General features: G+C 36.0%; 1 protein-coding gene across 1 annotated transcript; it reads left to right on the top strand.

Annotated features, from left to right (window-relative positions):
• Positions 1 to 1,490: 1,490 nt before the first annotated feature.
• Positions 1,491 to 9,751, top strand: Esm1 (endothelial cell specific molecule 1). The gene is made up of 3 exons (XM_003470171.4): positions 1,491 to 2,087; positions 5,075 to 5,227; positions 8,480 to 9,751. The coding sequence occupies exons 1-3, from the start codon at positions 1,787 to 1,789 to the stop codon at positions 8,578 to 8,580; spliced, it is 555 nt and encodes a 184-aa protein (XP_003470219.1). The 5' UTR covers positions 1,491 to 1,786; the 3' UTR covers positions 8,581 to 9,751.
• Positions 9,752 to 15,280: the final 5,529 nt, after the last annotated feature.

The raw sequence follows: 15,280 nt of genomic DNA, 5'->3' as shown, positions 1-15,280 counted from the left end.
TCATAATATTGTGGGGAGTAGGAAGTGAGATAATCCAGGTAAAGTGGGTAAGAAGAATGCTTGGCACATACTACATACTCAAAAGGTATTATCTGCTGTTGAAAAAAATCAGAGTCCTCCACCTGCTACATAGCTACTTGCTTCTGGGTGGATGAATATAGAGTATTTTGAATTGAATTGTCATAAAAAATTTGGAAAATTTTCAGGCTAAACTCTTGCCTTCATTCTCTAATTCCCCAATTCTCTACACTCTAGTTTCTGGTTCATCTTGCTAAAATTACACTTGTAAAGACCAATCATCAAATCGCATCCAGTGGGATCTATTCCTTATCTTCCAGAGGCACAGGATATCAGAGTTTACTAGCCTAACGCCATAAATTCTTAACAGAGGAAGCTAAGTCCTGTGTATTTCCCAGAGCTAATTTGTGACCAATCAAGAGTTACTCACTTTTACAGGACTGCTTATTTACCAAATGACAGTGGGTTTATTTCTATTTTAACAGACTGGGTGGGAGCCTAACAATCCAACATATGGTCAATGTAAGAACTCCCCCTTCTTCTCTTTCATCTTGTTCTCTCTGTCTCACAAATCTTGCTTAATAAGGCCCCAGTCCAATCAATATTTTAAGAAAGCTATTCTGTTTTCCCCAGTGGGATATACACCCTGTGGCCCTCTGTAGCATGAAGTCCTTATTTCCTGATCAGTAATGTTTTCTCTTCCCTGTGACTTTACTCTCTAGGGCTGTGTTCCTATTTCCCTGCTGGCTCTTTTGTTTCCTTGGGCTGGCTGCCTTGTTTGGCAGTTTTTAGCAAGCCATCTGATAGATGCCAGGAGGTGAGGGGAAGGGCTCTGAGTGAACTCCATCATTGGTTAAGGAGACTCAGTGATGGATGAGCCTTCTCTCCAGGGAGTTTTGGGTCAGAAGAAGTCCAACAGATAAGTTTTTCCAGAACCAAGTAACCAAGAAACAGTGCCAGTAGGATCTTACCCCCTTTGTAGCTTATTCTATTGATTTTAAATAAAATCCTCAGCAGCAGTTGCATATCGTGTTAGAAACACAGATTCATCCATGACAGACTTAGATATATATGACACGACTTGATTTAGAAATAACATTTGAGAAGGAGGGTAAGAGGAAGGAAGAAAGGCTCATGAAAAAATCCCTATCAAAATATTTTCTTTTTTCTAAGTATTGAAAAGACACAATGTAACCCTTTCTTCTTCCAAATGATCTCATAGCTATTTATTGAGGGGAAATACCAAATGCTTATTATTATTATTTGCAGAAGCTTCTTCAGTCTTGATGATTCATGTCATTATCATTTTCTTCCTGACTGCAGAGACTCTGAGACAATGCTACACCCCAAGTGATATGTTGGTGTCAGAACAATTCCTGTCCTGAAGCGGGTATTTGACCTTCTTTATTCCCCCTTCACAGATGTCCTTGAGCCCTTAAGACGGATGTGAGTGAGTTTTTCAGCCTTCATGCAAAACAACCATCTAAACATAACAGATGACATCAGCTTGGGCTTTTTCAATTCCTGGATGGCAGCAGCGTGTTAATCCAGCCTTCATCCTGGATTTCATAAACTAAAACAAGAGAGGCTGGCAGGAGGACAGCGCTGCTGCTGGGTTGAGGAAATTGATGACGGGGAAGCACACGGGCAACCCAGTGTATAAAGCTGATAAACGTGTAGGCAGAGAGGCTCAGCTACCACTTTGGACGGCTGCTTCCCACAGCAAAGACCACAACGCAGGGAGCTGAGCCCAAGCCAGCAGGGAAGCATGAGGAGCCTCTTGCTGCTGACCACACTCCTTGTACCTGCACATCTGACAGTGGCTTGGAGCACTAAGTATGCAGTGGATTGCCCAGAACATTGTGACAATAGCGAGTGCAGAAGCAGCCAACGCTGCAAAAGGACAGTGCTGGATGACTGTGGCTGCTGCCAAGTGTGTGCTGCAGGGCTGGGAGAAACTTGCTACCGCACAGTCTCAGGCATGGATGGCATGAAATGTGGCCCAGGGCTGAGGTGTCAATTTTACAGTGAGGAAGATGATTTTGGTGACGAGTTTGGTATCTGCAAAGGTAAAGAGTGACCTCTTGCTTTCCCCACCCCTGTACAGGGCTCCCTGAGGGCTTTTAGCCAGTTTGGGAGGTGAGGTGGCTTTGCTCCTTTGGACTAAAAGGGAAAATGCATGTCTCATTCAGCTGTTGTCCTAGTAAGAGCAGGGAGGAGAATTCTGCAGTCACTAAAACCAGTGTGCAAGAAAGCTTAGAAAAAAAGTGCAGCATTCCATACATTATATTTAGGAGATTAAAAAAGAAAGTTCAACGGAATATTGTGTTACTTCTTTTTCTGGAAAACCTTAGAAACTTGACAGGTAATTTGTTGTGAATAGTTTAGGTGCCTCCTCTCCTGCGAGGCAGTGATTATAGAGGTCCCACTAGATAACCTCTTGGGAATGATTTCTAGCCCCTGGATTTTGTGCTTTGATCTTGAAAGGGTGACGGGATGGAGAGCCTTTCACAAGATCAGGTCTAGCTGCTGAACACTAATGCATTCTATGGAATACAGTGGGTTTGAGTCATCTAACAGAAAAACTCATATTCTTAAAAAATATCCTCTGAAGTACAAAACACTTCTTTGCACTTTATAAGGATTTTGGTTACTTAGAAAACTAGTAGGCAGTGCAGGATAAAAAAAATAAATGGAAAAAAATGTAAGTATTGGAAATCAGTAAATAATAAGTTTATTTTATAAACTCACAGAAAACTTTGCCAGATATAAATTATAGTTAAAGGACACAAACATTTGTAAAAAGTTAAACTTTAAGCCTCCACTTTAAAATGTTTAACACTTAAAATGTTTGGAGTCAAAGGAGTGGTGATTTAATAATAATAATAGTAATAGTATATAGATACTCTATACTCTCATCATTAAGAGCTATTATAAGCTGTAGCACAGGCTATCTTGCCATTTTTCAGTTGTACAATGCAAAGAAGCTGTCAAAAGTATAAAATGTTCCAGAAAATTTCCAAATAACTTCAATATTTTACATATTTAATACAATTGTCTTCTTGTATGAATGAATGCATTCCATATTAAGTTAACCTAATGAATTCTTCACTTTCATAACATGAAAATCACTTTTCATCCATAAAATTTATGGAAAGTTAAGAAGCATATTTTTGATTTCTTAAGATAATTTTATTTTTGCTTATAACCAATAAGAGTTGCAATATTGAAGGAACATATTCTTTCCTGAACACACACATATATTTTGTTCATCTGCATAGCTCTGCATTTTTTGTACATTACAGAGTTTATCAGCCAAGAAAACAATTCTTCATAAAAAAATTGAGGAAGTGGTTAACACATTTATGCTATGATGTAGCAAATATATGCAGCAGATCATTTTTCTCTTAGTATAAGAATTCCTGTGTAAAAGTGATTATAAATGTACAATTACACAAGGGTAAAGAACCAAACTATAAGGTATCTGGAATTTTTATTACTCTATTATTCTATTGAAAGATCAAGGTAAATGTTAATGAAATGTATTTATTATATGTTTTAGTTTGTTCTTTTTGGCATCCTTCAGATTGCTAATGAGTTTAGTTTTAAACATTTTTCTTTTTGTTGGAAAATAATGAGAACACGAGAACCTTAGCAACTCCAGGTAGAGACTCTGAATTTGCTCTAGACAGCCCCTTGTTTAGCTTTTTGTGCAGAACACCCATATAACCATTAAATACATTAGCTGTACATCCAGATGTTTTTTCTGAGTATTCAGACACTTGTCATTGTGTTACCTAGATAACAATCAACTAGCCAAAACATATTAATTGAATACTTAGCAAATGTCAAGTACTGTTCAGTACTTCAGGAGAAGGGTTAGAAGTACAACTTAGAATTTGGCTAAAATTTTAATTTTCAATAAAACTAAAGTTCCACTGTAGACACAGTCCACCTCCAGTCCTTTGTGCTTTTCTGCTAAGAGTGTTTTCAGGATTCCTTTTAAGAACCTCTCCTCCTAGGAGAGAGGATAGTGTACAAAACCAAGGTCCTCTGTAATCTTAAGGACTGAAGAAAAAGCAAATTTAAATCTCTTTAAAAGTGTATTTTGTGAATACCTACCTTGATTACTTTGTGGACTACTAGTTTGCTAAGACTCAGCTGTCTCACAACTTGTTTACCGCTATTCAACTGTATAGTTACTATGATATTTTCATGGCAATAAAATAAAATATTCCACATATGTTATTATGTCTTTTAAAGACTAGTTTTTCTGTTGAGATATTGTTTATATCATAAAACCATTCCTTCTTAATAAGTTACTTGGTTCTCTCGATCTCTGTGTAGTATATTTTAGTCCAAGTATAGTAACTTTGAAACTCTAAAAGCTTTCAGTTTTTGGTAGATGCATGAGTGCTCAGGGTGGATAAACTCTGAACTTTCCTGTTCATTATCACCTCATATCTTAGCTTTGCAGAGATTTTTTACTAGTGAACTCTTTTAATAGTGGAGGGAGTTAGGTACGTCGTACTACTGTTCTGACAGATAAAGAACTTAATAACACTTGGAACAGATTGAGGATTGATTGTTTCATGGTGAACAAGGATGATAGCTCCTGTTAGCCCTGGTTACTTTGAAGCCTTTTGCTATACATTTAAATAGTAAATCCACTGTTAAGTACAGTGGATTTAAGAAAGCATCATCTTTTTAAACTCCGTGAGGAGCTGATGCATGTATCTGTTCAATTTCCCATCTTCACTGAGCTGTTACAGAGGTAACCTGTGAGAATCTACAGACATCTGATCAGAAAATAGAATTAACACTGGTCCAAGGAAATTGGTTATGTGTAATTGTTTTCAGATAGAGTTAACAATGTAATACAAAACCTGAGATATACATTATCTAGTCTGAATCTGGGCTTTTGAGTTTGAAGTTTCATTGTATAGTCAAGATTCGTAAGTTTGGATGAAATTCTAACACTATCAGTCAGGGCTGCTAGGATGGAGGCTTATGCACATTAGGCAACTGCATCATTAAACCCTTCCTCTGTCCTCAGACTGCCCCTACGGTACCTTCGGGATCGAATGCAAAGAGACTTGCAACTGCCAGTCAGGCATATGTGACAGGGTGACAGGCAAATGTCTGATATTTCCCTTCTTCCAGTATTCAGCAGCGACATCTTCTACCAGGAGGTCTATCTCTCACACAGGTAAGAATAGATTCTGGTATCACTGCAACAATAGTCTTACTTTGAGTTTGAATCACTCAAAAAATATCAGTGCATAGATTTTAATGCTTTTTTCTTTATTTTACTCAGGGAAAAGGTGGGTGGAAGTTGTGTTTGGTTGCTGTTGCTATTTTCTAAAAAGATTTCCATTAATACTTTTGAGATTCATATATTATGATTTCTCATACAGTTATCCAGGGCACAGGAAGCATATATAAGATTGACTACCAAAAATGTGTAATAAAAGTAACCAACTGAGATACACAAAGTTCCTTAAATTCTTCAGTGATCTGCTTTAAATATTTATTAGACAAAACTATTCTTCTCCCAACTTCACAGAAAAAGCACTGCTAAGAATTTACTGGATAAGGTTTAAGAGTCAAGATAAAAAGAAAGAACATTTCTTTTAAATCAATTGGAAGCATTTAAATGAAATAATTCCAAATATGTGTTTTTATGAGTTTTGCAGAAGATAAGAAGTAGTATCTGTGATTGAAATTTGGGGAATGAATTAAATTGTTCTTTTATTCATATGCAGCTTATAAATTCATGTGTTTTTCTTATTCAGATGTTAGAGATATACAACCTGTAAAATGCTAATATCAACAAACTATACTTTCCCCCTCAGATATAAATCATGATCCAAATCTGTTTTAGTTAGTTTTTGATTCTGGTCTTTTGTACTTCAAGTTAATCTGAATGTGAAATGTTTGACAAATATGCTTATTTTTTCAGCTTCACCTCCTTCTTATATATGGGTGTAACTTGAACATTTTAAAACAAAGCAGGAAATGTGATTTTAAGTGAATTAGTAGTGTTAACTATGAATATGCCCTTAAACCTTAATTTAAATTGAAAATCTTTTTTGTTGTTTGTTAAAGAGGAAAAAACAATGACACAAATTTTAAAACAATATAATAGGAGAGTGCTAATGGTTAATACATTGTGTATTGTTATCCTTAAAGTAGTTGCTCAGGTTACAAAATATAGGTGGGAAAATTTGATCAAACAATATAACACAAACTCCATTTTTTTTAACCTATTAGATGAGTATCTTTGTGATTATTTGATCTGGGAACAGCCATCTTAAATACTTATGACTTGTCCCGATAGTTTTTGAAAAGCAAAAGCCTAGATTTTAAGACCTGAATTTTTTAAGGTAAAATTCACATAAAATTAACCATTTTGTAGTAAACAATTCAGAGGCACTAGTACATTCACAGTGTTGCATAATCACTGCCTTCAACTATTCCAGAACATCTGCATTAGCTCCAACTAAAGACCTGGTACCCATGAGGCAGTTACTTGTCTTCTTCACATTTCTCCAACAACTAGAATCCTATATGATCTGTTTTCTGAAAACTTAGACATTTTTTCTCCAATGACTAGATTTCTTTTCTTTTCTTTTTTTTTTTTTTTGAACCCAGGATCAAACTCACAACCTAGTGCTTGCTAGGCAGGCACTTATGCTGCTGAGCTAAATCCCCGGCCTATGACTAGATTTCTTGTAGTATATATTTGAGGCTATTGTTTCAGTATTTTAGTTGCCTTAAAAAGTCACATCTTCTTTTGTCTTTTGTGTATTATGCTTTCTTAAAATTGCATGCTTAAAAAGACCTTTAAAGGAGCAACATTTGCATCCTTCCTTCCTCATGTAAGTTTCTCACGTGTGAATCTGTTGTGAATCTTTGAAGTTGTTGGAGATGGAATGTCTGGGAGGGCATGAGAGCGCCTTTGGAATCGTCAGTCCTAGTGTCTCAGAGAAACCAGGACACACAGACTCCTAGTGTCTCACCTGTGTCCCTCTTGCTGCACAACAGCAATGTGACTTCTTGGTCTTTTCTCTGAGGACTGTTGTGCAGTCTCTTTCTCTTGAGCCTGTCACTCTCTAATTTGTTTGCAGATTATGGAATATCTTAGCTACTCTATAGATCCTTTAGCAACAGATATTGTACTGCTGGTTGGACATTACGTTATAGGTTATACAGAATTATTTCTATACCAAAATTAGATACTGAGGTGTTTATTAGCAATCTATGGAAAAAGCAGTTTTCTCTCTTTTCTGACCAAGATATTTAAAAGATTACTACTATAATTTTGGTAAACTTTAGTCAAGTTTAGAATGAGGGGCAATATATCCTAAAGACATGGTGGAGAGGCTACCAGGGAGGGCCCTGCTCAGCTTTACAGTCTACTGAGACTTCCTGAACTTATGTACTAGACTTTACAGAAAAGAGTATGACACTACAGACTTCATATCATCTCTATGCAAACATTATTGGGCTCACATTTTGAAAGCAGAAGAAATGGCCCCAAATTTCACCATCATAAGATCTCCCAAAAGTTCCTTTCATACGCTGCCTGCAAGACATTTTCCTTTCCAACTTTATACATTGTCACTGGCTACAACACTATTGACCAGGTGGGCTTCCTTGCCCTAGTTGTCTCATTTTTAAGTTTTTTTTTTAATTTATTTCATTGATGACCAGTGTCCCAAGGCTGGGATTCACAGGTGACCTTCCTATTGGGATGAGGGGAGAGGAAGATTTGAAATGTTTCATGAATCTGTACCCTTTTTTGTGTCAGGTCATTCTAATCTTTGTACAGCATTCAGGATTTGCAGTGGTGAAGCAAGCATGTCTCTTTCTAAATTTTTGCTTTAGAAAATTTTGATTGTTACAATTCTTTTCCTGTATGTAAAGCAAGAGCTGTCATTATGGAAGTTCTACTGCTGGTCTGTCTTTTTGACTCACATCCAAAAACAAACCTTTCTCTATACCTGTTAGTATAAAAATCCTGCTCATTGATCTATTATAGTATTTATAATAGAATAAACATTTATCAAGTGCCTACTGAGTTCCAGGGACTGTTGTAAGTGCTGGGATACAATAGCATATGACATTAAGTTACTGTTTTTTATAGAGCTGGAAGTCTAATGGTGGAGTCAGATAATACAGGAGAAAGAGACGGGGCGGGGGGGAGATAGAGAGAGAGACATACTACATAAGATAATGTCAGGTGGTGATAAGTAATAAAGAGAAATAATCAAGATGCTGTTATCCTACCAAAGTTGGGGGTGCTAAATAATAGAGTAGTTCAATATAGTGACCATAGAATCTTGGACTCTATTAAAATTTTTACTTTAAATCCTATTAACCAAAGAACAAAATTAAACTGTGCTTGATTGGTGAGTTATAGATATTTGGATACAATATATATTTCTCCCTATTTCAGATCATGACATGGCATCTGGAGATGGAAATTCCATGACAGAAGACATCATGAAAAAGAATGCTGCTCAGTCTCCTGTAATGAAATGGTTGAATCCACGCTGATTCTGGGCAGGATTTCCAAGGGAAGGTTCTGTCTTAGTGGTTGTCCAATACCCATTTTAAGAACTATCTAGATTATAACATATGGATGTGTAATTTTTGGAGATCAAGTATGTCTTGGATGGATCCAGTCACAAGAAGTAGACTAATTAAAATCCATAAAATGCATATGGCCCATTTGGCAGGGGTGAGGATGAGGCATTATAATACTTGGATCTTCTCTGTGGTAACTTCGATAGAATTTAATTATTATTATTTACTTTGGGAAAAGTAAAAACCCAAACCAGAACCGCACTGCGGTAGTGGGATGTTTTAAGCCTGTGGGATTTGAGCAACAACATTGAACTGAGGTCAGTTTCAAAGGGCTGCTAATGTAGTTCTCAGGTCCCCTGGATCTGAAGGATGGACCTAAGGCAGAGGGCAAACATACACTTCCATAAGTGGTTTGAAGAATATCATCTCTGAGATAGAGCTAGGAAGTTCTCTGCCTATTGGGATGGGGAGGGATAGAGGTAAATATTTATATATTTTTATTAAAAAATGTGCTTGTACAAGTGATCTTCCATACCCATGTTTATCACTCTCTTGAGGAAATGAACTTATCTCTTAAATGATTAGAAAGGATTAACTCTATAAGATTTTAAAATAATGTATTATATTATAATAATATTAATAGTAATAAGCATAAGAGAAACCTAAAAATTTTAGTAATGGAATTTATAAAATGTCAAAAGATGAACAATGTAGGGAATTTACTTAAAAGAAAATGCCGTGACTTAGGTACAATTTAAATTTAAAGTAAAGAATAATCTTTTAAGAGGTTTGGAAAATAGTTTCCAACAAGAAACATGCCAACTTTAAAATGTGGTTTATTTTCATACTTTTTGTCTTTCAAACTTGATTGATAAGTGGAATCAGGAGTATGTTTGGGAATGTTTTAGCCCAAATGGAACTAGTGTACTACATGCCGTTAGGAAATACTTGCAGAAATATTTTATGTGGAGTCAAGAATTTATTTAAGAATTATTTCAGTATTTACCTATATTTTATTCTTGAAGTTTGCCAACAGAAATGTGAATGTGTGTGGGGGAGGATCTTTGAATGTAAGCAGAATAAACTGTTCGGTTTTGTTTTAACAGGGCAAACATGACTGTTCAATAAAAAATAAGACCCAGCTGCTCTATGTCTACTGATTTCTTTAAATTGTTAAATCTTGTAGCCCAGTGAATAAGAAACCTTTTGTACACATTAAAGGATGAGCATTTCAACTGAGTTTCCTGCCACACATAAACTTTCGTTAAATATAAGAGGCCAGAATATTTGTTTCTTTGCTTCACTTCTTTGGTCTACTCATTTTTTAGATCTTCCTAAAAACCGATACCTATATATCTGTCCACTTAGAGTCTTTATTAATCTGCTTTAAACTATTTTATTAATTTTTAAGCAACAAAAAAATAAATACTTCTGGAGTCATGGATTGGCTATAGAGCTAAGCTCTGAAATGATTGTTTTTAGGACACTGGATGATAATTCATACAGGAGCATCAAGATTCTAAACTTGTTTTTTCCTTCTGGATTTTATTTTTTGGTACTTGGAACTGAACTTAGGACCTACATGCTAAGCTAACTCTCTAGACCTTCCTTCCCTTTTATTACCCCTCTTCCTCTTTTTTTTCTCTTTCTCCTTTTTCTCCTTCTCCTATTTCTCCTTCTCCTCTTCCTCTTCCTCTTTCTTCTTGTTCTTGTTCTTGTTCTTCTTGTTCTTGTTCTTCTTCCTTCTCTCTCTCTCTCTCTCTCTCTCTCTCTCTCTCTCTCTCTCTCTCTCTCTCTGTCTTTATGCCACAAGGTCTTGCTGAACCTGGCATGAAGCAAGTTCTGACTGTTCTCCAAAGTAAAAATGTATATAAAAGATAAATGTTTTGAATCAGTTCAGTACATTGAAGCAGCCACAACAGCACAAGTAAAGACACTCATGAAGAGGATTTCTAGAACTGCTTCAAAAAGTGACAAGAATTATGGGACAAGAGTGTTGAAAAGAGAGCGTATGTGGAGAGGAATTAACAGCAATGTGTCTTTTGTAATAAATTTATAAAAGTTTAAACATTCAATGTAGTTTTTGATCACACCTGGTGTTAAGGTAATAGGTAAAATGCTAAAAATTGTGGCTATGAGGAGAAACATCTCTGGTTTGCTGAAATTAATTTCTTTTAAGGTGGTAGAAACGGACCGTGAGTGGGATACCAATTTATGTTACTGAAAGACTCCGTACTGTCATTGAATTAAAAAAGAAAGTCATGAAAATCTTTACTTTCACCTATGTGCAGTGAAGTTTAGAATATGTTCTTAGAGAGTGAATTTACTTAGAGACCTACTGTCTTTGCCTGAATCCCAGGCCTCAGGCCAATGTCCCTTTGGGTTCTGAGGAAAGTGGAGCAAGAGCTCAACTGGGACAAAACTGATCGTTGTTCCTGGCTCTGAAACAGCCACCTACACAACACAGACAGTAAAATAAAACGAAGGTGGGCCCTCCTGCTCTGAGTTGTGGGAGATTTGCTAGCTGCCCAGATTCATGTTACAGGGGGAGCTTTTAAGTTCTTCACCCCCAAAACTAGCATTTGTCTCTTCTACATTATTCTGTAGTCTTTTGATTCTGTTTTTCATTGCAGTGGTCTCCAAAAATCTTTGATCCTCAGTGTACTGGATTGCCTTTTTGATTGCAATTTTTGGAGTATATAATTTTAAACTTTATGTAAACTATAATATTAGGACATTGTGTTCAATGTGACACATACACTCAAACCAGAAATTTTTTTTTATTGGTACTGGGGGTCAAACTCACAACTGCGTGCTTGTAAGGCAGGCGCTTATGCCGCTGAGCTAAATCCCCAGCCCCTTAAACCAGAAATTTTTAAAAGGGTGAATTAAGAAATAACAACAGAAGACCTAAGATTTTCTTCTTGCATTCCAATAGCCCATTCTGGGAAACATTGGAGAAGCAAAAGAAAATGCCACAGCTCAGTGGCCTTGGATGAGACCTAACCTCATTGGATATTGGAAAGAAATCAATTAAATATAATAAATATTTTTGAGATGAACAGATGAGTGTATTGGTAGCTAGATGGGTAGAAGGTTAAATAGAAAGATGGATGAATGCATGACTGGAGTGATAGTTGTGTGGAGGAATGAATGGAAGAATGGATGGATAGATGGGTAGATGAAACAAGTAACAAGTTTCTGTCTCCCCCTGAGTAGTGGCTGCTTACAAAACAGGTATCATTTCTTTTCTTTTCATTTGTCCTCTTACTGCTTGGTTGTTTTCTACCTTGCCTACTGATGTGTGAGGTGACTGTGAAAAGTAGGAACCTATACTATAGTCAGTGGATCTGACAACTAGAATTGTTCCTGGCAACAAAGACAGGGAATGGTTCTCCCTCAAGCACCAGGACATCACCAATGGTAGTAAAAGGTAAAGGTAGTTCCTATTGTAACCAGAATAAGCAGTCATTTCTTGTTACAGGCAATTTGGGAAGAATTTTGTTTCCTCTTTTTAACTTGTTCTCCTTAGGAGTAAAGCCTCTAGATCCACAATTTAAAGTTTCATAGCGATTTAAAGGGAGAATTATTTGTGATTCTCTCAGTTATCCTACTTGTTAAACGTTTTCTTTGCTTGAAAGAATACATTATAGAGCTGTCATTCTCAGTGTTAGCATGCATCAGAATTACCTGGAGCTTTGTTAGAGTACGAATTGCTACTTTAATACGTTTGAGGTGGAAACTAAGAATGTTCCATCTCAATAGACTCCCTGTGATACACAAGCTATTGTTCAGGGACTATACTTAGAGACTCATTGATACAGGGAAATAGATGTTTGCTTATTAGTAAGCTAAACTATATTTCAAAGCAATCATTGTTGGTCTTACAAAAGAATATATTGCTGTATTCTTAACCAGTTGCTTAATTTTTTGCTTGGAGATTCTTAACTATTTAAAGCAACTGACAGGGTTAAAATGTCAAAGAAACTTCACGCTGCATTGTGGAGCCTGCAGAAACAAGTAGGAGAAGATCATAAGAGAAGAATGGAGATGGAAGAACTAGGGACTTAGGAAGTAATCAAATGATATGTTCTCATAGAACCAAAGAGTTTCATGAAGATCGATCAGTCATGTCAGGTATCCTCGAGATAAACCACAGAACTGAAAATCCCTAGGTGGTCTCTGGCAACCATAGTAAAGCAGCATCCATGGAGAGGCTGGCAGAGCCTAACTGTACGGTAGGAAACCTGCATGACAAGTAAGCATTTTTTCTAAGAGGTTGTCTGGGAAGGACAGAAAGGTAGTTAGTCTGAACCGTTATTTACTTGAAGAGTATTTGCTTTTCTCTGACCCTTCCTCTAAAGATTATAGAGGTATGATTCTAAGTTCATAATTAAAAATGAGGGTAAAAACTTCTTCAGCAATGCTATCACTTGCTTTACTTACATGAATCGGATAATTAAATTCTACATATATTGATTTTTGAGCATAAATCTTCCCAAGCAAATGTATTTATATACTTTTAAGGCCCATAGACAATACAAGAGTTGCTGGAAATTTGAATTATTTGGTTTAGAAATGGCACTTAAAAAGTTCTAGTCTATGCTTCTTATTTTATAGACAAAACACTTAGACCCAAATAAATTTAGTGACAACATCTTTAGCCTGGTGACAAAAGCTGTAACACATATCATTATAACCTTTTAATCCATTCAATTTTTGAAAATAAAAGTATTAACAAATTTCCCTGTCTCATATTAATATATATGCATGTTATAAAGATTTGAAAATGTATATAACTTTTTTAAGGGAATAAAACTAACCAACCCCCCCCAAAAAAAAACACCCCAAAATAAAGTCAATCAGAACAAAAAGGTTACACTTGGGAGGCTGACGCCTGAGGATCGTTGGGAGTTCGAGAGTAACTTGGGCTACAAAGTGAGCTCAAGACCAACTAAACTACATATCAAGAGCCTGTCTCAAAAAGACAAAGTAATAAAAATAAAATAAAATAAATGGTGAAAGTGATACAGAACATGAAAATATGATAATAGGAAATTAACAATGGCTATAATATCTTACTATCTTTGAAATAGCTGCTCATGCCACTAAATATAATAAAATTAAACCAAACAGAATAAAATCAAAACAAAACAATACAGGCTTTTAAAACAAGATAATAGGGAATTAATAAAGGCTACCACCTTCCCTTTTTAGATGTTTCCTCCCCTTTCACTTTCACAATATCTATTTGAACATTAGTACAATATTGATTGTACTAATTCCTTCAGTTTTTTTAATACTAGGGAGACAATATGATGTTCAGCTATATGAGTGTGAACCATTTCACCCAAGAGCATGATCACAAGCTGCATTCATTTACCTATAAGAACCTCATGATTATCCTTCTTTATAGCTGATTAGTTTTCGATTGTATAAAAATGCCATGTCTTTCTTATCCATTCTGCAGCTGATGTGCAAGCTATTTTTGCTCTTTTCTGGTTCCTTGTCACATGGAGCATTGTTTTCTCTCCTTTAACTTTCAGCATGCATTTACATTTGAGTTAATGTGTTTCTTGTATACTGCATATTGATGGATCTTGTTTCTTGGTCCACTCTGCCTGTGTTTCTTTTTTTGGTGAGTTGAGGCCATCTACATTAATGGTTATGGCCAACATGCACTGGTTTTTCTGTTCCATGATGTTTTCCCTGCTGGTAGCTCCCTACTTCTCCCCTCCATTCAATTGTCTGCCCTGGTTGGTGATCCCACTCTCCTGTTCCTCGAACCATGGTCATTTTTATGTCTCTCTAGAATATCCTTTGGTACTCTTTTGTAGGGTTGGTTTGGTAGTCATGAATTCATTCAGTTGTTCTGTTTCACAGAAGTATCTTGTTTCTCCACTAATTTTGAAAGATAGTTTTTCAGGATACATCAGTCTGGGTTGGAAATTGTTTTCTTTCAGGACTCAAAATACTTTATTCCAAGTTCTTCTTGACTTGATGGTTTGTGCTGACAAGTCATGATTCTGATGGGTTTTCCTTGATAGGTGATCTGTTTCTTTTCCTAACAGTATTTAATATTCGGTTCTTGTGCTGAATTTCTGGGATCTCGATTATTGTATGTCTGGATGTAGATTTATTGTTGTCATGGCTAGCTAGAGTCCTCCTATATACCTCCCTTATCTGTATGTCAGGTCCTTTTCCCATGCTTGGGAAGTTCTCTGCTATTTCCTCTGTAAATAGTCTCCATGTCACTTGTGTTGACTCTTGTTTTTTCACTGACACCTATTGCTCTTAAATTATTTTTCTTTGTGTCATTTTGCAGTCATTGAATTGTTATTTCCTGAAGTCTTGTTATTTTTAAGAGAACTTTCTTTTCATGATTACCTTCTGTCTTCAAGGTCTGAAACTCTGTTTTCAGTTTCTTTCAATTAGTTTTGCCAGATTTCAATGGAGTTTTAAATTTCCTGTGTATTTCTTTGAGTCTGTATCACGAATTCCAATTCTTCTCTATACTGTTCATTTAAGGTTTCCCTCAGTCTCCTATGCTCCTCTTTTTTTTTTTTTTTTTTTTTTTTTTTTTTTTTTTTTGCTAAATCAATGTCTTCTTTAGATACTCTCAGCAACTCTTTCATTATGTTTGTCATTTCTTTTTTCACCTGAGCTATTA

Source organism: Cavia porcellus, unplaced genomic scaffold (assembly GCF_034190915.1).
Source record: "Cavia porcellus strain 051 isolate PalLab524CR breed Dunkin Hartley unplaced genomic scaffold, mCavPor4.1 scaffold_11, whole genome shotgun sequence".
In the NCBI taxonomy this organism is placed as follows: Eukaryota; Metazoa; Chordata; class Mammalia; order Rodentia; family Caviidae; genus Cavia; species Cavia porcellus.
This window is presented reverse-complemented; position numbering and strand designations above follow the sequence as displayed.

Bases quoted from the DNA above. Each gene is read 5' to 3' on its own strand.
- Esm1 (XM_003470171.4), top strand. From the start codon at position 1,787: ATGAGGAGCCTCTTGCTGCTGACCACACTCCTTGTACCTGCACATCTG. The intron at 2,088-5,074 runs GTAAAGAGTGAC...CTCTGTCCTCAG, and splicing joins CGAGTTTGGTATCTGCAAAG to ACTGCCCCTACGGTACCTTC. The intron at 5,228-8,479 runs GTAAGAATAGAT...TCCCTATTTCAG, and splicing joins GAGGTCTATCTCTCACACAG to ATCATGACATGGCATCTGGA.